Source organism: Sphaeramia orbicularis, chromosome 8 (genome assembly GCF_902148855.1).
Source record: "Sphaeramia orbicularis chromosome 8, fSphaOr1.1, whole genome shotgun sequence".
In the NCBI taxonomy this organism is placed as follows: domain Eukaryota; kingdom Metazoa; phylum Chordata; class Actinopteri; order Kurtiformes; family Apogonidae; genus Sphaeramia; species Sphaeramia orbicularis.
In genome coordinates this window covers 30,589,606-30,614,940 of record NC_043964.1, presented here as the reverse complement: position 1 = coordinate 30,614,940, position 25,335 = coordinate 30,589,606, and the positions used below count along the sequence as shown (strand labels likewise).

Genomic DNA, 25,335 nt, shown 5'->3' with positions numbered 1-25,335 from the left:
ATTTTAATATCAGGTAAAAAAAAAATGCGGAAAAAAATGGGAATACCACAAATAATGATATACTGCTTGTTTCCCTGCCATGTTTAGGTCCCAGTTCTAAATTCTGTTAAAAGGTTGTGGGTAAGCTTGTCTCAGTGCTTCACACGTTTTCACAGCACCAGCTAAGTCCTGCTAAGTCATACCAATCTGCAACAACATGTAAATTAATCTGCCTTCCTCTTATTAATCGCATGCAAAAATCAAACTGGCTTCCTCTTTTTAAAACCAGACCACTGGGGCTGCGTGACGTCCACAGCCCCTGCCCTGTCAACCCCGTCCCTGTCAACAATCATGGAAATGCTTACTCCACAAAACCTCTGAGCCTGGCCCTTCCTGCACCAAACAGGGAACCACATCATTACAAACTGTCATGAGAGGACAAATTGAGTGGTTTGTGAAAAAGATAAAGTCAGTCTGTGTTCCAGTGTTTCTCCTTTTAACTCATTTTGTTGGCAGGATAGTGATGGATGTGCATGTTTTTATGATGTATACTTGTTTTTCTGATATTAAAGTTAAATCAGAGTTGTGACTCCACAGTGGGTGTGTGCACGCAGACACATCTAACCTGCCACTCTGCTCAGTTCAGTTTTACTGCTGTTACACAACATATAGAGGAACGTATGCGAGGAATTCAAAGCCACTGCCTGAAGCTTAATGGGTAGAAAGTCATTCTAAGGAAACATTAAGAAAACATCATCTGCAGAGACCCTTAATGCTGTTATATTCACAGACATCATCTCAGTGGTGGCTCCAGGCAGAATGGAAACCCCTGTAGGGATGAAGATGAAGGAAGAGGAAGAGGAAATGACAGGATGCGTGATCATCTATGACTTGGGCTGATGTAAACTAACCGCCAGTATCTAAACATATCTGAACACGTGTGGCTACATGCACATTCTGGTGTAAAACCAAAGACATTTGCAGCATCATCATGTACATAGAGCTGCAAATACCAGTCTACTAACCAAGTACGTGACAGGAAATTCACCAGCAAAGAGTTTAATTATGCTTTTACTGATGTTTTCAAGCATATCATGGCTCCAAATGTGACATCTGTAGATCATTTTGGTTGAATATTGTGAGTGGGCATCTGATGTTGTGACCTTAGACCAGAGGTAGGCAACCTGTGGCTCCGGGGCCACATATGGCTCTTGGGCCCTTTTCTAGTGGCTCAATGTGGCTATGTCAAAAAGCAAAAGGAAATGAATGACAGTTTTTTTTTATTTAATTTTTTTATATTTATTTATTTATTTATTTACACATTTTGCTATTATTGTCACAACCATAAAGAGATTCTAACATTATGCAGTTGTAAAAATGTAGACTACACTCCAAATCAATTTTTAAAAAAATAGCAGTAGTAGAAGTAAAAGTTACTTTTTAATTTTAAGATACTGAAGGTATTCGTGTGTATTCTTCACTGCAAAGAAAGTCTTCACATACTAGTTGATTTTTGAATGAAAATAGTGACAAATATCACCGTTTTCTTTGTTTTATAATTTCTTTGTGGTTCTGTAAATGCAGTGAAACTTTGATTTATTCTCTACATATTCTGTACAAACTAATCCCAAACAGCTTCTTAAACAGTTACCACTTTGATGAAAGATATAAGGGTATCTTTTGGCTCCAGACAGTTTCAATTTCCTATTTCTGTCCTAAAATGGCTCTTTAGATTGCATAGGTTGCTGACCCATGCCTTAGACTATCGTAACTTTAGTTTTCTACAAGAAATTACTCACAGAGGGAACAAATATTATTTGGGAATGAAAATAACTGTCGGTTACAGCACAGTCATAGATAGTTTTGTCACAGCCTGAATAAGAAGTGACAACGTTAAGGACCTGAGTTAGTTAATAAATATAGTAATCCACAATGACTTATGGATTTAGTTTTCAAGTGAAAATATAAAACATTTCAATCTTACACATTTGTAAATGTCTTGGTGATACATTTTGGGTGTTTTGTCACATTTACGCCTGATCAGTAAAATATGGAAACAAGTAGTTTTCATTCAAAGGAAAAACAAAGACACTAGTTGGAAATGGATCTTTGGATACAGCCTGAATGAAAAATGGTAACATTAAGAGGTTCCATTAGTCAGTAGAATAGTCATCAGCAATGACTTTAGTTATGAGTTAAACATTTAAGTAAGATTTCCAGCAAGAATAAATAACATTCCATGATTCTACATTCACAAATGTGACAAATGGAGACTGTCTTTATCATATATTTTACCAAGCTGAATATTTGGGGTGTTTTCTCCCATCTGATGTCACCTGGGTCTCTACAATATTGTCCCTGGTAGCTTTTATTCAATAAAACACTTTAGAGATTGGGTGGAAATGACGATCACTGCTAGGTATAGCTCTGTAAAGTCAGGATACGAAGTTTACTCTCAGCCTGAGTGAAAAGTGGCAACATTACAGGGGTCCAAAGCTGGGAGGGCACATTTTTAGGAGGAAAAACAAAGAGTTGGGGGGTGGAGGTGGAGGTGTGTGTGTGTGTGTGTGGGGGGGGGGGGGGGGGGGGGGTCTGCACCACATCTGGAACTCCTTACATACTCATACTACTTATATTAGCTGCTGCCAGTGAATAGGAAGGTTTCTGCTATACTAAGTGTCACTTTTCTCTCCTAAACTTTATGGACATCCAGGTATTTTATTTATTCTAGAAAATGTAGCCAAGCCCTGCTGACCACGCCCACAGAAAAAACCACAGATCACGCTGCGCTCTGTATTGACAAATCATTAAAAAAAATATAAAGAAAACATGACATGAACTTATAATAATACCTGTTGTTAAACAAATACCCACCTTCCTACGGTCTGGTTGGCAAGTTGCCTCATGCGGTTAAATTGTTTCTTCATATTTTTGTTCCTTTTTGGTGTCTCCTACTTGTGCGTAAAAGTTAGCGGCACCTCCAAACGCAGTCGTTCATCCACCGTGGACCCAAAAGTTGCGTTACGTCGCAGCCATTGTGGAAGAGAAAAGCTGAGCTCCGATGACTTCTGTTCACTGTAACTCTGTGGTTTTCTGCCTTCAACCCGGTGACACTGACCGTCGAGCTCAGATTCCACAAGAAAAGCACCAGAGTCACTTAAAGCCCCTCCACGCAGGCTTCTGGAGCCCCATGTCCACCAAATACACGTCCCACTGAACTGGTGTGGGTTCAACCAGTGTGGTAGGAAGAAGGAAGTGCATTTACTTCCCTACTGTAGAGCTGCATGGCCCAGTGGTGACATGTGATACCTCAGCAGGAGAAAAAAAAAAAAAAAAAAAAAATCTTGACTCAACCATTGGTCTGTCACTGCTGTCAAGACACACTCATACACTACGATTTAGTCACAAAAAAAAAAAAAAAAAAAAAAAAAAAAAAAAATCATATAAATCTTTAAAATAAAGAACTGGACAAAAAATAGAAACGTGTGTTTTAGTTACAGAAGGAAATGTTCTAAGTAAAAAAAAAAAAAAAAAAAAAAAAAAAAAATCACATAAATCTTTAAAATACAGAACTGGACAAAAAAAAAAAATAGAAACGTGTTTTTTAGTGACAGAAGGAAATGTTCTAAGTCAAAAAAAAAAAAAAAAAAAAAAATCATATAAATCTTTAAAATACAGAACTGGACAAAAAATAGAAACGTGTTTTTTAGTTACGGAAGGAAATGTTCTAAGTCAAAAAAAAAAAAAAAAAAAATAAAAATCATATAAATCTTTAAAATAAAGAACTGGACAAAAAAATAGAAACGTGTGTTTTAGTTACAGAAGGAAATGTTCTAAGTAAAAAAAAAAAAACAACAAAAAATCACATAAATCTTTAAAATGCAGAACTGGACAAAAAATAGAAACGTGTTTTTTAGTTACAGAAGGAAATGTTCTAAGTACAAAAAAAAAAATAATAATAATAAATCTTGACTCAACCATTGGTCTATCACTGCTGTCAAGACACACTCATACACTACGATTTAGTCACAAAAAAAAAAAAAAAAAAAGTCATCATCACATAAATCTTTAAAATACAGAACTGGACAAAAACATGGAAACGTGTTTTTTAGTTACAGAAGGAAATGTTCTAAGTAATAATAATAATAATAATAATAATAATAATAATAATAATAATAATAATAATAATAATAATAATAAAAGAGTTCAACTACTACCAGCAAATGCCAAAAATGACAACAACCCTTCAAATGTACTGAACTCTCTAATCACTGATCCAGAATCAGTACAGGCTGCTTCCGAATTAACTAATTGCATACAGGTGTGGGATCCCCGGACCGATTGGAGATCAGTTCGTCATTAAACATGAGCACATATGGTTCTGTAATTGTAAGTAGTCTTCTGCCCCCTTGTGGCAGCTTTCTATTATGACATGGACATTTTAAAACAACCAATGTGTGTTTGTTGTAATGATTTTAGTTTGGAGCAGTGAGATCATCATTTTCACCTCTGTTTTTTTTTTTTTTTTCTTCTTCCAGTTCCATAAGGCTCAGTTCAGATTCAGTGTCAGATTCAGAAAACTTTATTTGTTCCATACGGGGAATTCATTTTGCAGCTTACCACAGACATCAGCCCACATTCAAAGTGCAATGTGACAAACATAAATCAGTGTACAAATGGCGCCTACAAATAAATGCATTAAATAATCAACCATAAATAATCAATAAATATCAATGCAGGCTAAAAGACTAAAAGACACTGTTGGTTCTGCTAACATAAAAAAAAAATCTTGTAAAATGACTAAAATGACTGCTGCCAGTTTTCATGGAATAAGGGTTATTTTAGAGTATTGAATCAAATTAAATAGACACGCATTGTATTTGAGTTTAGAAAAAAAAATCTTTCTTTTTTTCTTTTATTTTTAACACTTTTTTAAACACTATTAACCCTCCCCTGAACTAAAGGAACATGAATAATGTTCTACACAAGTCTTGATTTTATTGTGAATTGTTCTTCAGGGGTCACGATTTCCATGAAAATATCCAAATAGATAAAATATAGAGAATATGGAGTTGAATGAAAGTGACTCTCCCACAATTACCACAGTATGACTTAATTAATCTCACTTCCTGTCAAATGCTAGTTAGAGCCAAACTACAGTAGGTGTATCATAGATTTGCTGTGTTTCTTGTTGGGCTCAGGCTGTGTGTGATGAAGTGCAATATCGTCGCAATATTTTGAGAACAGCTGGAAAAATCCTGACGCAAATCTGCTCATTACTAGTCCACATTTTCCAAATGGTACATACATCTGTGGCAGTGTTTCCCATTAATCATCTCTAATCAGCCTAGTTTCTTCTGTTGAGATTTTATAATGAACCAGTGACAGCAAATCGACAAGTTACCCAAACTCTGCACATTACACTTGGTGAACCAAACAACACATATAGACTTCAACAAACATTTTTACGATGTTGAAAGACACCAAGTGATGAAATGATTCAGATAAAACATCAAATGATGTAACTATTTGTACCATTTGGCATTTCAGTCAAATACATGAGCACATGACCTTAGTTAATATTAACTTGTTTTTTGGGGCCACATCATTTGAAATTTAAACCAAAACATACCTGACCACACCAGAAAAATGTCAAAAGGTCTCAAATTTAGTTGCCAATTTTTGCAAGCACATAGTTCTGCAGGGTGATAATTTTCTGAAACGTGATTTTTACGCAAGGATGAGCTAATTATCTAAACACATGATCTACCAATCTGCTGATGATGTAGCTTTTATAATAAAGATAGTGACGTTAAAGTAATAATAACACAATTTTCATTCAATTGAAACTGGACATTTATCTGATGATGACAGTGTTTACCGGCAGAGATATTAAAAAAAAAAAGAAAAAAAAAGAAAAGAAAGGTTGTGATTTCTTTTATCTGAGGGCCGTGGAGGGGGATTTAGTGTGTGTTCTGATTTTTTACCCTTAGAAACATTCAAACCCCTGAGTCTTTCAGTAACAAACAGTAAAAACTGAACTATAATCAGTCATCCTTGTTCCTGTTTTCCTGCTGACACTTGCTGTCACATCTGTGGTTTTCATTTCAGAGGTGATGAAGGTGACCTGACCTGATTGGAGATTTACTGAGGTGTTTTACCCGCTGGATAGATATGATCATCAGTTAATCCACATATTTAGGAACAATATCACTAGAAAACCTCCTTGTCATCAAAAGTGTCCCAGTCCTTTGACAGGTGTTTTCCCTCCTGTGGGATTCACATGCTGCATATACAGTCACAGAAAAAATTATTAGACCATCAAAAGTCATCAAAAATAATGGTTACGCAATCAAGTACTAACTCCTGTGTGTATCATGTGACTAAAACAGATCGAAAAGAAAACATGGAATGTCTAAAAGCACTGTTTTTGTCAGTACAATGCCATAGATATTGATGTAAGAACTGATGTGATTTTGGTTATTATCAAGAAAACCATGGAAAGTGGCTAGATATCAGCTCTTAAATTACACTCTTATGAGCTATTTTTGTCGTTATCATTATATTTTTCCAAACAAATGTACCTTTAGTTGTACCAGGCATTAAAATGAACAAGAAATTGAAGAAAACAAGGGTGGTCTCATAATTTTTTCCACGACTAGATGGGAGGAGTCTCAGTGTGTCCACATTTTCTGACTACATTCTACTGTGGTCCTGTAACACATCTTCCAAAGTCATGTATTTGTACAAACGGCTCTTGCAAACTTCAGACGGTTTACCTGTTGTAGTCGCATATTAAGTTTGTGGACGAGTCTCCAAACTTTATGGGTGGAGTCCTTGTCCACTGTAAAAAGATTGTTGATATCGATCTGTTTCCATCAGGTTATATGGCAGGCTCTGCACGGCCTCATATCCACACCTAATGTTATGCAAATGGTGACCCAGGTACAAAAAAGCCACTGTGCACTCGAGAACCCATCTATCTATGGATTCACACAGAAGGAGGCACAAAATGACCAACAGAGCCTCATAATCAAGGGCCTGTATTATAGCACTAAAACACATTTTGGAAACCCTGGTGGTAAAGGGCGGCTGTGGCTCAGGTGGTAGAGCAGGTCGTCCAATAACTGAAGGGTTGGCAGTTTGAATCCTGCTATGTCCAAGTCAGTCTGTTGTGTCCTTGGGCAAGACACTTCACCCTCCTTGCCTCCAGTGCCACCCACACTGGTGTATGAATGTTTGGTGGTGGTTGGAGGGGCCGTAGGCGGAAATTGGCAGCCATGCTTCTGTCAGCCTGTCCCAGGGCAGCTGTGGCTACAGATGTAGTTTACCACCACCAGAGTGTGAATGTGAGAGCGAATGAATAATGGGTTAATAATGTAAAGCGCTTTGGGTGTCTAGAAAAGCACTATATAAATCCAGTCCATTATTATCATTATTATTATTATTATTATTATTATTATTATTATTATTATTATAAAGCCAAACCGGTCAGTTTGACTCTAAATGGCTGCAGATGATGGTCCACCAACACAACATGCTCTGGTTTGAATCATGGATAGACAAAACTAGTGTTTCTCAAAGTGTTTGGAGCCACCATTAACCACTATGTGATGAGTTGAATCTCAGTGGCAGTGACTTACGAGGGCTGCTCAATAAGTTCATGGCCTCACCCAGAAATACTGGTTGTTATAATAGAGGATGTTACATTCTTTCGTGATGGGATAGTGATGCTTGAACATCGATGGACCAAGTGCATTGCTGTAAATGGAGATTATGTTGAAAAATAAAATATAAATTATCAGTCTGTGTTGTTCTGTTCTGGGTGAGGCCATGAATTTATTGAACGGCCCTCGTAGGTGTTCTTTACTTCATAAAGTTATGGAGGCTTTTGTTCAGCATTTCTTAGACAGTCATGAGACAGTGATGACCTTTGAACTGAAAAGAGTTATGAAACTCAGCCAAGCTGCTGTTGTTCATATCACAAAAACACAGTTGTTTTTAGAACTGATTCATTTCTCATTTTTAGCAGCTCAAGATGAGTGTTTTTTGAAAACTTGTATGAGTATATATGAGTGTAGATGTATAAACGTAGGTGTATATGTGTATGGATACATATATTGTATATGTATATGTACATATATGCATGTGTGTGTGTGTGTATGTTTATGTTTATGTGTATGCGTGTGTATGTTTATGTGTGTATGTGTATGCATATATTCATTATGATGTGTGTTTTTTTTTGTTTTTTTTTGTTTTTTCACATGCTTTAAATAAATGATCCATCAGTGAATTACAGAATTGGACTAGTCAGCGTCCTGTCTCAGAGCTTCATTCTCCCTCTACATCTAGTAGAAAACAGAAGGCAGCTCTGACTCAATTTCAACCACTTCCAAGGTGCAAAGGGAAAGAAAAACACTTACTGCAGGTCAAGAACTCCAGCAGCACAGGACAACTTTATTAGAGACTGATAAATGCCTTTCACTAGGGTTATCAGAAAGTGCACCACAAGCTGCTCATAAACCATTATCTGAAGAATGAAAAATAACTCTTGGTACTTTACATTTGGCATCAGGAGGTGTTACTGGTAAAAATATCATACTTTTTTGTCAATTGAGGTGTTTTCTGGGTTGAAATATGTCTCAGTTAAATAAAAAAAAAACTCTGGGTTCTGTATGTTTATAAAGTGATCACTGTTAAGACTTAGCCTTGAACTGCAAAGAAGAGGACAATGCACTGCACTGATTATAATTAGCCTATACACATGAGATTTCTACACATAATAACGACTCTCCCTCTGTCCTGTCTCCTTTGTATTATTAGACTTGATAGTATGTATTTTAAAGGCATTCTTAAGGGACTCCAGTGCATCAGAATGGAAACTATATGAATCTAAGAAGTTTAAACTGTGCTCATTATGTGCGAGAAACTCTGTCACCTTTCCTCATTGCTGCTTAACCTGGTTTGTTGATGTTAATGAACAACTAGCAATATTGCCTCATCTGCAGTTTTTAAGCAGCTATGCAGAAAACAGCCTGGGGGAGAATATACTTTACACCTGCCTATGTTTTACCTGAGTTTCTGTCACTATTTGTGTCACTATTTTTGTGGTGATTTTCAAATGACCTCTTCTTTATATCTAAACTTTTTTCAGTAATTTGTTATCATTTATTAAAATTTTATCCTCTGCATTCTGCATTTACTGCAGAGTAAATGTGTGTTACATATCAGAACAGGGGAAAAAAAAAAAAAACAGAAAAAGGCAAATTATATAATTAACTGAACATAAAAATCACTTCCATTTACATGAGTTTTATTGGTGCATCAGTGTTGCAGAAAATGTTTGCATTCACTTGAGCCTCTGCACATCCAAACAGACACATTTGATCCCACTGAAAAGCTAAGAAAGTGCATTTTACCTGAATTATTAATGTGTTTAACGCATAAAGACCCAAATAAACACCAGTGACCAAAAGCATCTACTGATCTAAATTATTTAATAACTTCTGAACCACTAATCCTATCAATACATGTAAATAATTGGTGTAAAATGCTGTTTGTCATCTTTTCATGGTCATCAGATTTGACCCATTTGGATGTTGAGAGGCTCTGTAGTTGCCATGGAAACACTATCATCTTTTACAACATTGATTCACCAGTAAAACCCATGCAGTTGGATCGATGACAGTGGATGTACACACCTGGATTATGTTCAGTTAATGATATATTTTACTGAAAAGTCCCTTTTTCTCAAGTTTTCTCTGTTTTTGATGTGATAACCCTCAAACGTAATCTCAGCATGATGATTAAAGTACATGATTAAAAAAGTAAATTTAGCAAAATATCAGATTTTCACCAAAAAAATGCCAAATGGAGAGGATAATATTATGAAGAAATGGTGATAAATCACTTAAGAAAGGTTAAATAGTGAGAAAAATGTATTTGGGAATTGACACATAAGTAGCACTGGGTCTTTATGGGTTAAATAAGATTAGTGCTTCAAAAGATATTTAACATTTTGGATCAGTAGGTGGTTTTGGTCATAGTGGCTGTTTTAGTCTTTGAGGGTTAAAGTCAGTCTGTGAACCCTCATATCACTGATTTTTTTTTTGTTTTTTATTTTTTATTTTAATTTTTAGGTTTTTGTTGTTTTTTTGTATTTTATTTGTTATTTGTTATTTTTTCTTTTTTTTTTTTATTATTATTTTTTAATTAAACTTGCATTTATCCACTCATGCTTCATTCTGAGTGGCTACAGTCTGAACATCTGTTGAGCCAGTTAACTGTGTCTGGATACTGGTGCTCATTTTACATAATAAACATCACTGCAGCTTTATTCTCATACTCTTTCAGCTGTTCTTGTTGTATTTTCAAGTTTCAGACAAAAAACAAACTCCGCATTAGAACAGTTTCAGATGCTAAGGTGTTGCAACAAAGTAGATTCTGACGACACTGTCTTGTCTTTGTCCTATGTTTTCCATGAGATGAGTGGTGTTTCTTTTAATGTGTTCATGTGGAAAATGATTAATAAGCCAAGTGAAATCTGCTGTATTAGATTAACTTCAGTAATGTTTGTTTTCTGAATTCTAAACAAGGCACAGACTTTGCTCTTGTATTTTTTTCCACCAGCAGTTTTACAGTAAGTTATTAGATTTGAAGTCACACTGAATTACAAGGTTTCTTTAAAATGACATCATTTAACTCTTTACCTTGAGCATATGTAGTTTGGATGGCTATAACTCTTTCACTGTTTGTGCAATTGGAGAAATTCTAATGGTTTCTGAAACCTGAGATGTGCTTTATTCATTCATTTATTTCTTTTGAGCAGAATAAAAAAAATTTAACATTTTTTGTGTACAAGGAACTAATATCCGAGCAAATGCATTAATAAACAAGGGTGAGCAAGACAAAATAGGAATTGCCATGTACGCTAGTAATAACAATATAAATTCAATATATACCGCACAAAAAGGAGTGGGAAGAAGAAAACTTATTAAATCCCACCCCCATCTCACATTCATACAACATAACGCTTTACTTTTGCTTCCTTAATCACATATGTTATAGGTTTTATTTGGTCATTACAGTAATCTCACTCACCCCTGTACTAGAAGCTGGAGAAGAAGCTGTTTTAGCAGAATTATAACATGCCGTAAATTGTAAATGACTGCTAGATTTTGAAAGTTCTAAGTGAAGACCCTGGTGCTAAAAGTACTGACGTCACCAAAAAAAGTTTGTTATATTTATAGGGTGGACTCAGCTAAACAAATACAGCATGTTTATATGCTCAACTTGAATTGTCCAAAAATGTGACTTCAGTACTTTTAGCACCAGGTTCTTCAAGTGCTCTGGAAAAATAGGCAAATGGACTCACTCACAGCATATTTTCTAACTTTTTTATATTCAAAACAAGAAAGAAAAGTTCAGACGGACTATTTTAGCTTTAGGGTTTAAATATATATTTTTACACTTGTTAAATTTCTCTCCTTAGCCATAATTGTTTCACTCAAATTTCTGAATAATTAATATCATCTTTTAGAGCTGTCTGTCCTGCCTTAACCCTACTATAACATCTAAAAACAGGCTTATATAAACAGAATGTACGATAATATTTCAATTATTTACAAGAAACTGGATGATTTTTAAACTGATATTGGCAGAGCTCATAATCTAGTCAGCAAATTCATGATTTTTTTTTTTTTTTTTTTTTTTACCTTAGCCAGTGGATTTGTGTGATGAGACGCCATGTGACCCACATTGTATCTAAGATAAATGAGGAAAAAAAGTGAGTAAGTGGAGCAGCTCTGCCACACTTTAACCCCACACACCAAAGTTCAGGTGCTTCACAGGCGTGCAGCTATTTGTGTGCACACTTCAGGACAGCACAGTCAGTGTCACACACTCAGCTCTTACAGACACCAGACATCACTGAAGACTCATGGCCGATGAGAAGATGGAGATGAATGAAGTGGGGACGTCCCTGGTGTCTTCAGAGCCTAAACCTCCTCCAGTCAAACCTCCTAACAAATATGAAAGGGTGTTCCAGCCCTGCCTGGCTGAGGTGGTGGGTACTGCGTTCTTTGTGTTCATCGGTTGTGTGTCCGTCATTGAGAACGTGGACAATGCAGGGAGGCTTCAGCCAGCGCTGGTTCACGGTCTGATGGTGGCCATCATGGTGGCCTGCATGGCTGAGATCAGGTGAGGATCATCATCAGTGGCTGAATACACTGCCAAAATCTAAATCTCACCAAATGTATTTTTCTTATTTCTAGTCAAAATATCTCATCACACTTTAAATAAGACATCATCACATAAAGAGTAACTTTTCAGTGAGATATAAGAACTTATTTTTAGACGATAGATCTTGAAAATCTTATTTCAAGAAATCTTACCAAGATAATTTTCACTTTTTCCATTCGCAGATTTTTTTTTTTTTTTTTTTTTTTTTTTTTTTCTTTGCTTATTTCAAGCAAAAACAATCTGCCAGTGGAACAAATGAAAATTATCTTGGTAAGATTTCTTGATATTAGATTTTCAAGATCTATTGTCTAAAAATAAGCTCTTATATGTCACTGAAAAGTTACTCTTTATGTGATTATGTCTTATTTTAAGTGTGATGAGATATTTTGACTAGAAATGACAAAAATACACTTGGCAAGATTTTGATTTTTGCAGTGTAATGAACTGTAAAGGCTGTATGTTTACATCACCCATCATTTTATACTCGTCACCGTAATGGGTTCTCTCTGACTTACTATATATTTTCTCCTGTTTAGTGGGAGGTTCATAAGTTATCAAACAGGTCACATTTTCCAGAAACAAGAGGGCTATTGCAGGAAGACATGAACACATTTGTCCTCATTTTTGTTCACATCTATGATTTGCTTTTATTTTGTTGATACCCATTAATTTCTTCAATGTTTGTCTTCAATTTTGCACTCATATGAAGATTACCAAAAAAAAAATCATTTTGTTCTCATTGTCTCTACAAATGGTTTAAAACATTAAAAACATATAAATATAATATACCAAACCAAATTTAGATTGCTAAAAGTTTTGATTATTTGTGGTTTGAGGGAGTGGGATTTCTCATTCGATACACAAAAGTTAAAGATTATTTAGGTTAAAGGTCTCAGGATTGTCAATTCCCTTATCTATTTTATTTATTTATTTATTTATTTTTAAATATAACCTAATTTTGCAAGAATGGTGCCACATACCCTCCATGCTTCAGTCTTTATCCTACTAGACTTTTAGACATGAAACCATCTGACTAATGAGTGATATATTGTAACAATGAAATGAAAGTTTGAAGGGTGGTTTAACACAGGAAATTGTATCCATCGCAGTGATTTTGTCTTCCTCTGTGCTTAAAGTGGCTCTCATTTTAATCCTCCGTTCACCCTGGCCATCTTCCTGTGTGGGGCGATGGAGATGCAGATGGTGATTCCATACCTTGCGTGTCAGCTCCTCGGAGGCGTCCTTGGAGCAGCAATGGCAAAGGTGACTCTGAATCACACTCTTATGTCATTAAAATAATCCAAAAGGTTTCCTCACGACTAAATGGTGGCTGCTTAATGCCAACAGCTGATGACTTCATCAGAGAAATATGCCAAGGCCAACGGGGCTGCGTTTGATGTGCTGGATTCCAACGCTCCCATCGGGGGAGCTCTGTTTGGAGAGATCGCCATGACCTGCCTGATCACCATGGTGGTGCTGCTGGGGGCCATCAACCATAAGACCAGGAGCCCCATGGCACCGTTTCTGGTGGGCTGTACTGTCATCTGCAACATCCTGGCAGGGTGAGTAAGAGGAAGATAAGGGAAATTCACAGGAAAGGGGCTATTTTTGTAGTATTGCACTGATTTAGGAGGAAAGAAGATTTCATTTTATTTAAGAGGATTTCACATAAAATTACAGACTTTGTCAAAGTTAACTTACATGTTACATTGTATTAGATTTTCATAGTTATATATCACATACATTTACTAAATATAAGGAATTTCACGATAAAATATTCCTTTTTCTGCACCAAAGTTGACTGGATATGTTATTCCCTCTCCTGTTACTGCAGAACAAATCTACCTACGGGTACAAATAAAAATTACCTTGACTTTGTTTTTTTTGTTTTCCCAGCGGTGACGTATCTGGTACATGCCTCAACCCAGCCAGAGCCTTTGGTCCAGCCATAGTGAGCAACTACTGGACTAATCACTGGATCTACTGGGTGGGACCCATCGCAGGGGGTCTGGTGGCAGCTGCACTGGTCCGGTACGTGCGCTACAACACAATCGCTTTCTAACTCAAAAGAATCCTGGTTATCCTTTGCTTTGATTGTCATATATAACTCTTTTTTGCAGACTCATCCTTGGAGACAGGAAGATTCGACTCATTCTGAAATCATGAACATGAGCTTCAGAGATAAAATGTGGGGTGGAACTTAGAATATAACCTTGTTAGATGTATGTATATCATTGAACTTTCTTTACAGTATATAATAAAAAGCTGAATCCTTTTTACAAAACAAAAGGTTTGACATTTTGTTTTTGTGCTGGTTAACTGTGTAACTTGACCCTCATTTTCCAGGTAGATGATTACAAAAGTGGTTCTAGCATTAAATCTAAAATTATGCCAAGCTCACAGCGAATGTAAAATGAAGCACGTTTATTCAATAACTCCTCTCCTATTACAAGTAACATTAAAATGCACACATGGGCAATTATTAAACAGGGTTAACCCCCTAAGAAAGTAACATTTGTCTGTAGATGAGCAATGTTCCATTTGTAAAGTGTTATTTGCACCAAATAGAAATACTCATTCAAGTCAAGATAAAATGCTTCACTGAAGTCCTTGAGTATTTCAATGCAAAATAAAAGCTCAAATAGGTGTATGACAGGTGCATGAATGATGTAAATTAAATGCAAAAGTAGAAAATCTATGTAACTCATTACCTTTTGAACTAACAAAAACACTAAAAAGCTTTCTTTAAAACTCAATTACCTCTGCAGATTTTCAACCAGATGCTGCCTTACATTAAAAGCAACCTTTTCAAAATGAAACCAGCATCTCCTCTCCAGCTTTGTGTTGCGGGTTCCCCATCCCTAGTCTTTAGAACAGGACCACTGAAAGCCTGTTCAGCACTAGAGGGTATCATGCTGTTTCCATATTGTACCCCTGGGCCTCCCCACAGCAGTGGCCCACATGGGAAAGCGGGCCGGGCGGTGGGATAAACCAATTACCCCCCAGTCTGGGCGGACTCCTGCCGGTGCAGCATCCAGCAGCTTCGGGCTTGGCCCTCCTGGGTTCGTCCCCCATGAGGACCAGCTGGAGTTCCCACACATGTGAACTGTGTGGTCTCAAAAGCCAAAATAGAGGGGATAGATGCTGGCTGGATATTTGACATGGTGCCCCTCCTGGGACAATACCGAAGGAGGAGACTGCAGATTAGGGGTGAATTTCAGGCAGCATTCAACATCAAGATTTTTAATGGTTATTATTACATGTCATGTTTAGAATAGGCCCAAACTACATCTGTTTTCTTACAACTAGTATTTAGTGGTAACACTCAATTCTTGTACTTGAAAAAAAGTTTTAAAATAAATAAATAAATAAATAAATAAAAAGGGTTTTTTTTTTGGTTTACATGAAGTGAAAAAGTATTAGCATTAAAATATATTCAAGGTATCTGCAGGATCCTTATGCAGGAAATGCAGAATGGCCTGTTTCAGAGTACTAGAATTAGTGACACATTCAGTTGTTCATCTTTAATGTTGCAGCTTGAATTAAATTAACAAAACCTAATGCATTGAGCTTTGGTTTATATTTATAATCCTATGAATTTAAAAGTCAGTTAAGACACTTGTAATAAATGGAGTCAGACATTTCCCTCTGAGATGGAGTAGAATATGAAGCAAAACATGGGAATACTGTTGAAAATAGTGCCTCACACAAAAGAGCTTGAATAACTGTACTAATAATATTCCACCAATAGAAACTGATCTGTATTGTTATGTGATTAAATAGATGAAGGATTGCAATTTTGCAGGAAAAAAATACTGAGGTAAATTTAATAATGATTATGTAAATGGATACGAAGAAGAAATAAAGAAGTGAGAGCATGGACAGAATGACAAAAAGACGCAGGGTTGAATCCTGCTCGGGTTTCTCGGATTCATGAGCCCTGATGGTTTTGCGATGACAGCAGCTGTGACAATGGTCATTATTTCTGCTGGAGCCCTTGTCAGTGCAGGGCCATTGTGCGGACCCCATTCACCACACAGTCATTTACACTTTCATTGGCAGCTATTTAGTCCTCATAAAAAGTTCAACACACCAATTTGTGAGCCCTGCTCAGCCAAGGAGAAGTGTGGAAAAGCCTGGAAAAAAGCAATAGCTTTAAAAGTCAATTAATTGTTTTCTTCTGCTGGGAGGGGCCCAAGGGGAGGAGCTCTGAGCTTTGGGGCCTCACATCTGTCCATTCGTCTTCTTGAGCCGTGATGCCACACAATTCAAAAGAAGTCTGATGGGAGCTTTGGCCATCTAAGGAGATTTTGTATTTCATTTTATGGTAGGGCTATCCTATTATCATAAGAATCTGATTACAGGGGGAAAGATGGGCTGCAGAAGGGAAAGGGCCAAAATAAGCTTGTAGGACACTTCACTCTAAATCCTATTCTGCAGTATATGGTTGGGAATGGGGGCACAAGTTCATTTAAGGTATTAAGCCACAAGAAGAGCACATGGTCTTCAAGGGGCTGGTGGTTTTTGTGAACCGAAGCCCCTCATGAAATTTAGATTTTTATGTAGTGTTAATGAGCTCTGTTCACATCCAGATAAGTCAACCGTAACAATGAGATTCAGTGGCAGAATAAAAAAAAAAAGAGCTGAAATGAATTTAATTTTTATTGCACTGCTAAGATAAATCTATTAGGAATTTTACATTTATCTCAAATTAATTTAATACACACCACAGGTCACATATTTACATCTGTCTTTATTATAGGGCAGTCAAACATAAGCTCTTTAATCTGTTCAGTTTGAATAATGTTTCACACAGTGTAAAATAACAAGACAGACATGTTGATTTGTTGTAAACAAACTAATTGAACCTAAAACCATGAAAAACTAGCACAGAGGAATCAATACAAAAAATCTATTCCTTCAAGAAACAAAGAGTATCATTGAATATCTTTGGAATAAATGTCTTTACAAAGTTAATGGTCCCTCAGTGAATTCAAGACATGAAAAACTTTGCATTACAGGCTCTATAATCCTGGAAATGAAAGGTTATGTGTAGTTTACGACACACATAAATAGAAAGGACGCTACATTTAACAGATGATTTAAGATACCGCTAACTTCACTGGCGTTTACAAATGGCCATGTTTCAGTCCTCCCTCCCGCCTCAGTTCAGAGGGCAATTGTCACACAGAGGCAGCAAAGTGAACAACAGTCAATGTGGGGAGAAGCACAAAGAGAGAGCAGCAACCCAACCCCTTCTTAGTCTCCCAGGACCGAGGGCAGCGACGGGAGAGAAACAAAAGCTGGCCCTCTCTGAGCCTCGGGAGGCACCAGAGCAGGAGGCCCCGCTGTTTGCTCCTCCAAATGTGTTTTTCAGCAGCAATTCAAAAGCTTTGTCCCTGCTGATGATGCTGGACGCCACCTTGATGGCGTGGTTGCTTTGCCATGACAACATTAAAGGGATCCCACAGAGGTGAGGATGCCTGTGGATAGAGAGTCCGGGTTCAAATTAGGGCCACAAGTACTGCTGCACTCTTCCTCAGTCTAAAGGGAAGTCACAGGAATTCCGGTGTGCCGCCCAGGCCGCCTGGTACACTGACAGGAAGTCTTTGAATCGTGGGGCACACCCTAACCAAGCTTCCCCGAAATGTTCTGACCCTGTAAAAAGAAACTCTCCATCCCCGGGCTTTACATGACACTGGAGGAGTGTGTGGATGTGTCCGCGCCACGACGGCTTAGACTGAGATGAACCTGAGGCGGTGGCTTGTGGCTCAAACACCCCACTACGCTGCCAGTACACCCGGCCCACCGACACCTCCACTAGTGACGTCTGTCTCACAAAGTCATGGGACACGTTCCTGATGACGCCTCGAATCACTATGAGAAGAAAGAGGAGAGGGGCTGTTAGTGTGTTTTCACCCAAGAAAGGACAACACTCACATCAGGCCATTATGGCAAATCTGACTATGTATGTACAGCCGCGGAAAAAATTATCAGACCATCAAAAGTCATCAAAAGCAATGGTTATGCAATCAAATACTAACTCCTGTGTGTATCATGTGACTAAAACAGATCGAAAAGAAAACATGGATTGCCTAAAAGCACTTTTTTTGGCAGTACAATGCCATAGCTATTGATTTAAGAACTGAAGTGATTTTGGTTATTATCAAGAATACATGGAAAATGTCAAGATATCAGCTCTGAAATTAAACTCTTATGAGCTATTTTTTGTTGTTATCATTATATTTGTCCAAACAAATGTAACTTCAGTTGTACCAGGCATTAAAATGAACAACAAATTGAAGAAAACAAGGGTGGTCTAATAATTTTTTTGACTGTATGATAGGAATAGATACAGTACATGAAAACAGCAATCAATGTGTCATAGTGTTCATAGTGGATCATATTTACAACTTTTTGTGAGACAAATTAAAACACTGAAGTAAGAGAAAATAAGTTAAATAAAGTAAGGTCATGTTTATACATTACATTTAGAAAATAGACACAAGCACAAGTTTGATCCTAAATTAACCACAATTTGGGAGTTTTCTTCAAAGGGATGAGGGTTGAAGAAAAACTAAATTAAAAAAAAAAAAAAATTAAAAAGTAGGGGATAATCTTTCATATCTTTGGAAATAAGGATCAAATATGCATTGTACTAAGTCCCAAGATTTTTTAGCCATTAAAAATTGACCTAAAAATATCGAAACAAATTAAAATATAAAGACTATTGTTGGATTGGACTGATCCATTTGCTCAGTTGGGATTTTTCTGAAATCATGTGAGTGCACATGTTTTCTTTGACTATCTGTAGTGTGAGTTATGATGTGTATGTGTAATATATCTGTGATTTTATCTATGTTTTGCTCATGTTTTGTCTTCCACAGGCTTTGCTCATGTAATTATTCTCAATAGGCTACACCTAAATAAAAAGCTGAAATGAAAACTGAAGCTTGCATCTTTTCACAGAAAATTAAGAAGTCTGGACTTTTTTTTCCCCTCATTTGTATTTTTTTTCCTTTTTCATTTCTACTATTTTTCCATTTTTTGACATTTTCCCCTCCCCTGCACACTCACTCTGTTATCTTTAATAAAACATGTTCATTTTCTTAGACAAAAGCATATAAATTCTGTTTTTTATATTCCTTCTCTTCTGCGTCTCTGTTCTGCATCTGTCTGATCACTGCACATCCAAAAGCACTGATGCTTTAAAGGCATATGTCACATCATTTAAAACAGATTGGAAACTTCAAACTCAACAAACATCTAAAACACATCATGCATCTTTTTGTCTGAACCATGTTTTACACTCATTTGTATCCAGATATTTAATATAACACAGTTGTGCATCCTTTAGTGAAAAAGAAACATTTTTTCCTTCTTGTTTTTTATTTTTAGAGTCTAAGAAAAGGTCATATGTTTTAGGAATATTTAGCATATCTTTATATTGGTGTATTTACAGATCTCAGATTAAGTACCCACCAAAATCACTGTTGCAGATGGCCATGAGGAGCTCTGTATCATTGCAGGGCCGACAGGAAGCTGTGAAGAAAAACAATGCAAGTAAATACTTATAAAGACTTAAGTATGTAAGTCTGCACTCAATATCAAAGATTTATATTAGGACTGTCAAAGTCATAGTAATTCAGGGGCCACATACAGCCCAGTATTATCTCAAATGGGTCAAACCAGTAAAATAATGTGAAAAAAGTAAAATTACAAACTATCCTTTAAAAAATGTGAATAACATGAACAACCATGAAAAACCTGAAATCTCTCTCTCTCTTTTTTTTTTTTTTTTTTGGAAATAGGCACAATTTTAACATTATTATGCCTCAGCTTATCATTTACACATGTGCATTATAACTTATAGATTGAAGTGGATCTATAAATGCAAAAAACATTTAGTAAAAGGCATTATATTGTTAAAATTGCACTTATTTACCCTAAGACATTTCAGGTTGTTCATATTTGTTCAGGTTATTCACATTTCTTATGAAAGAACGCATGCATTTTCACGGATTTTTAATATTTTAGACTAAAAAAAGAGAAAATATAGAGTTGTCATGATTGTATTTTACTAGTCCAACCCACTTGAGACCAAAAACTGAACTAAAATGTTTGAGTTTTAATATCTTGAGTGTCATTTTTGCTTTTAAGAAATGCAACAGGCTGAATTGGACCTTTTGGCGGGCCAGTTTTGGCCCACAGGTCTTATATTTGACACCCCTGCTTCATCTGAACTGACATTAATTGATACATGGGTGTCACATCTCCACTTTACCACTTCTCTGACCTAAAATCTCCCTCATACCAGCTCCATTCATCTCCTTATGTCACACAGTGAAGAAACCAGGGCTAAGTCGCAGGAATGCTGCCTCTGTTTGCGCTCCTTTAAGTGCCTCTACACCGCCTCCAGATCAAAACCAGGACAGTCTTGACCCCGTGTTTGACTCCTATTGTATCTCCTTAATTGAATGACCCGATGCCAATGCAGGAGCCTGCAGGAGTCAAATACTAGAGCAGACTGGCAATATAGACCAGACAAAACCAGCAGCTGTCTATGAAACACAGAGAATGACATCACCACATAGAGCCAGGCCCGCACACATGGATAAATGCTAATAAACACTCGTGCACAATGATATGGCATTTGTGGAATCTGTGAGGTATTTGCAGTCTCAATTCAGTCTTGTTGGCCTGGTGCCCCTGAGCCGCCCTGTGGTCTGCTCGGTCCTCATCGCTTTGTCCGGCGATGGAAACCAGACAACCAGACAAAACACAAGTGACCAGCAGCTGCATGCCTCAGTCTGCAGAATGGATCTGTAATTTAATAAAAACTAGGGCTTCGTTTTATGATGATGTGCATACTATGAATGCCTTATTTGCAGATTTCTCCTATAAATAGTCATGGTTATGAGAATTTATCTTTAACCCATAAAGACCCAAGCCCCAACCAGTGGCCAAAACCATACTGATCTAAAATGTTTAATTCCTGTTGATCCACTAATTCTATCAATACATATAAATAATTGCTGTGAAATGCAGTTTGTTATCTTTTCATGGTCATCAGATATGACCCATTTGGACATACAGAGGCTCTGTAGTGAACATGGAAACACCATCATCTTCTAAAACACTGACTCACCAGTAAAACCCATGGAGTTGGATCAGTGATGGTGAATGGACACAGTTAGTATGTTAAATTAGTGATATATTTTGCTGAAAAAGTCACTTTTTCTTCAGTTTTCTGTTTCTGATATAATAACCCTCAACTATAATTTGAGCTTGTATGAATATCTACACAATCAGTGAATTAAATATAGGAAAATACCCGATTTTTACTGTAAAAAAAAACACAAAATACAGAGGATAATATTATAATAAACTGTGATAAATCACTTAAGAAAGGTTAAATATAGAGAAAAACTAATTTGGAACTGCCACATAAGTAGCACTGGGTCTATATGGGTTAAAGACCCAAGCCTCCACCAGTGGTCAAAAGCATCTACTGATCTAAAATGTTTAATACCTGTTGATCATCTGATCCTATCAATACATGAAAATAATTGGTGTAAAATACAGATTGTCATCTTTTCATGGTCATCAGTTATGACCCATTTGGACATTCAGAGGCTCTGTAGTGAACATGGAAACACCATCATCTTCTACAGCATTAATTCACCAGTAAAACCCATGGAGTTGGACAGTGACAGTGGATGGAGACACTGGGTTTATATTCAGTTCTTCATATCTTTGCTGAAAAAGTAACTTTTTCTTCAGTTTTCTCTGTTTCTGATATAATAACCATCATCTTTAATCTGAGCTTTTATGAACATCTACATGATCAGTGAATTAAACATAAGAAAATACCTGATGTTCACTGAAAAAACTCAGAAAATTTAGAGGATGATATAATAATAAATGATGATAAATCACTTAAAATTGTTAAATAGAGAGAAAAATTCAAACTGCCACAAAAGTAGTAGTCTACTGGGCCTTTATGGGTGAATATCTCTATAAATGGATTATAATTTAAAGCTGTAAAAGATGAAAATGAGGTGACACATTTTGCATCTACTCACTCTGGTGTCCAGTGGTCCTGTTGCCCAGCAGTTCATATCTGAATCCAACAGTGCGTCTGCTCCAGGGTTCCTCACTCTGCAGGTCGGCCTGGAGGTACAGAACCGGCCTGTGCGCTCCGTGTGCGCGGAAACAGTAGACCTGCTCCGGCCTTCCCTGCTCCGTCACCAGTAGCTCCAACTGGCCGGACCGTTCGATGAACACATTGGCTCCGCGGAACGAGGGAAACGGTTTGATGCAGACGGTGGTGCGCCGTGCGTAGGACAGGTTGGGCTCCAGGACCACTCTGAGAGCCTGGCCCGGGTAGACCCACCTCACCGAACCCTCCGTGCAGCGCAGCCGCACCTGCAGCACAATCTTGGTGTCCACGCCGGCTGCAAAACCGCTGGAAAAGTGTACAACGAAATGAAATGTGCACAAGCCTTATGTCAAATAAAGCTGAATTATGTAGCTTTTAAATGTGTGTCCCTCTCAGATCCTTACCTCCCGGTCCAGTTGCACAGATCAGCCGCGCAGAACCGCAAATGAAGGACCAAAGATGTGAGAATAAGAATCACATTTAACAACATCTCACACACAGAAGGACAGAGATCCAGGATGGAGCTGGCGGCGCATGGCGAGAAAGTCTGTCAGTAAATGAGTCTGTTCAGAGGTGGGTGAGTGGTCTGCAGCCAGATCCAGGAGGACGGGCTGGGATGGGTCTCTCTCTCTCTCTCTCTCTCTCTCTCTCTCTCTCTCTCTCTCTCTCTCTCTCTCTCTCTCTCTCTCTCTCTCTCTCTCTCCACACACACCCTCTCCTCCTCATCCTCTAATTAGGGCTGGTCCAGTTGTTGGGGTCTGCTGGCCTCTGCAGGTCTTTGTTTTTGGTCTCTAAAGAGTATGAAAGCCATACGGGTCCAGCCATCTGTTAACATCCGTGGGCCTTTCTGCACAGTCACTCCTTCACTTTTAAGAAGACTAATGTCAATTTACTCCAGTTCACTGCTACTGTGGCTATGACGGGTTATTTTTTATATTTCATTTTTTTGTATTATTATTATTATTTTTTATTTTTGATTGATGCATATTGTTGTCCCAGTTTATATAAATCTAAATAAATAGAATGAATCTTCTTTTTAAACCTTTATTAATAAACTTTCACCTCATCATATTCTTTTATAATAAAACTGAGGAAAATGATGAAGATGAAGAAAATGAAGATGAAGAAGAAAGAACGCATCAAATTAGAATGGGATTTAATTCTTGGGGTCAAATCTGAGTTTTTGTGCTTGAGCTTCATCTAGTGGCAGGTCTTTGTAATGCACCTCTCACATCTGGAAGGGCAACATCCACTGGAGACTCCCCCCTTAGCCCACAGACTCCCTGTCACAGTCCACAGTAAGTCCACAGACGCGCACAAACTGGAATCCTTCCCTGGCTTTCAACAATAATTAATCCTCCAGGGGTGAGAAGTTTCCCTCAGCCTGAACCTGCACGAACCAAAAGAAATTTGGCAGCGTGTCAAAATCTCGCTGGTGGCGACATCTTGTGGAGGTAAACTGTGTGGAGTGACCGTACCCACGCAGGCCAGTGTCACAGCTCCAGGCTGCTGTCAGTGTGTGCGGAGGGCCAACAGGGCCGTAGGCAGCATCACTTCAAAGGGCTGGGCTTTTCGATGGGTCTGTCGTAGAGTAAATTACACTCAGATGGAGAATCTGGCCAGATGTTGTCTCAGCTGCAAGAAAAGCATGTGCGCTTCAGGGCCGGCGACTCACTAAAAGGGTCTTCTGATCTCTGCTGTCACCACTATGAAACCCCACTCATATCCACAAGTGGGGGGAGCAGAATCTAATAGACTAAACCGACATGTTGGATATTTTTAGACGTTTTTCTTCCTTATTATTTGCGTCAAAATTTCTAGAATTTAGTTTCTCGGTCATTTGAATTCGCTTTTCCACTTATCAAATCACGTGATTCCAGTTAATGAATTCCCAACATAATGTAGAGTTACCAGGCCTGACCTCATGAACCCCACACCAAACTGGGCTGTTTCACAGAAGTGGACTGTACCGGACGGTCAGGGTCTAGTGTCCGTGACAGACAAAGGAACATCCAATGAATGGAGGCTTTGTCTGTGGGAGCAGCGGCCTCCTAAAAGGCCTGATAATGAAGGTGTTGGCTCGGACGGTTTCATAGATTAAATAAAGCATTATATTGGGCGGTTTTTAGCCGAAATTGGCCCTCAGATCTAAAGTGGACACGTGGGTCACACTGTGCGTCATCGGTGCGTCTGTGTGTCCTACATAGAAGTCAAACGGATCAGTGACCTCTTTATCAATGTTTTACAATTATTTACAGCCTGGTGAATAAACTCACAACAAAACGCCAGAGGGGTTTCCATTGAGGAACCCTGTCCACTCCAAGGCCTCACTCCACTATGGGAATATTTTTTCGTCTGTATTTTGACCTTCATAATAGTACTAAAAACCAGTGACGTGGGAAATTAAACAACGTCTGTTTATGGTTTTAATCCATCTGAACAGGTTCACCAGTTGTACGACCTGTACACTCTCAACAGGTAATGCTCCACAGTTTGGAAACTGCGTGGAAAAGGTCGAATGTGTAAAAACAAATTAATTTGATCACTTTGGCCTTGGATTTGTTAAATAAACCTTTGGGGGGGTCACAGAAACAGTTTCCTATTTGACAAGTAAAGATGAGATGATGTGCAACCCAGAAGATTAATATGCTATTGCAGAACGCATGCGCATTTTTTCATCAAGTCAAATAATTATTTTACCATTTGTTCGTCTTTTGTTTGCATAGGTAGTCTTAAAATCTTTGGAGCAAACACTTGCTTTGACAGTTCATTTTTAATCGGGACTGGACAGGATTAAACTATTATTAAACCTTAATTTTGCCCTGTATGATGTGGTATAATTTAATTTTTTAAATCATCTTTAAATAAATCATCTGTCAATATATTAGGCATTGGTTGAGTTATTAGCATCAGTATCAGTTCATGATTTAAGAATCACCAACAGAAATTATTTA

General features: G+C 37.6%; 3 protein-coding genes across 7 annotated transcripts in view; 1 reads left to right on the top strand and 2 right to left on the bottom strand.

Moving 5' to 3' along the window:
* Positions 1 to 3,240, bottom strand: part of arhgap17b (Rho GTPase activating protein 17b) — a 29,098-nt gene extending 25,858 nt beyond the window's left edge. For all 5 annotated transcript variants that reach the window (XM_030141637.1, XM_030141641.1, XM_030141638.1 and 2 more), the window contains exon 1: positions 2,854 to 3,240. In XM_030141637.1, coding sequence (XP_029997497.1) covers positions 2,854 to 2,906 — 53 coding nt within the window. In that variant the 5' untranslated portion in view covers positions 2,907 to 3,240. The remainder of the gene's footprint in view (positions 1 to 2,853) is intronic.
* Positions 3,241 to 11,917: 8,677 nt separating this feature from the next.
* Positions 11,918 to 14,385, top strand: aqp8b (aquaporin 8b). Its single transcript, XM_030141680.1, has 5 exons — positions 11,918 to 12,177; positions 13,356 to 13,482; positions 13,567 to 13,781; positions 14,116 to 14,250; positions 14,340 to 14,385. Exons 1-5 carry the CDS (start codon positions 11,918 to 11,920, stop codon positions 14,383 to 14,385), a joined length of 783 nt encoding a protein of 260 aa, XP_029997540.1.
* A 2,567-nt stretch (positions 14,386 to 16,952) lies between these two features.
* LOC115424411 (meteorin-like protein) lies at positions 16,953 to 25,272 on the bottom strand. Its single transcript, XM_030141675.1, has 4 exons — positions 22,786 to 25,272; positions 22,305 to 22,687; positions 19,702 to 19,761; positions 16,953 to 18,096 (listed from the first exon to the last, which is right to left on the bottom strand). The coding sequence occupies exons 1-4, from the start codon at positions 22,869 to 22,871 to the stop codon at positions 17,759 to 17,761; spliced, it is 867 nt and encodes a 288-aa protein (XP_029997535.1). The 5' UTR covers positions 22,872 to 25,272; the 3' UTR covers positions 16,953 to 17,758.
* Positions 25,273 to 25,335: the final 63 nt, after the last annotated feature.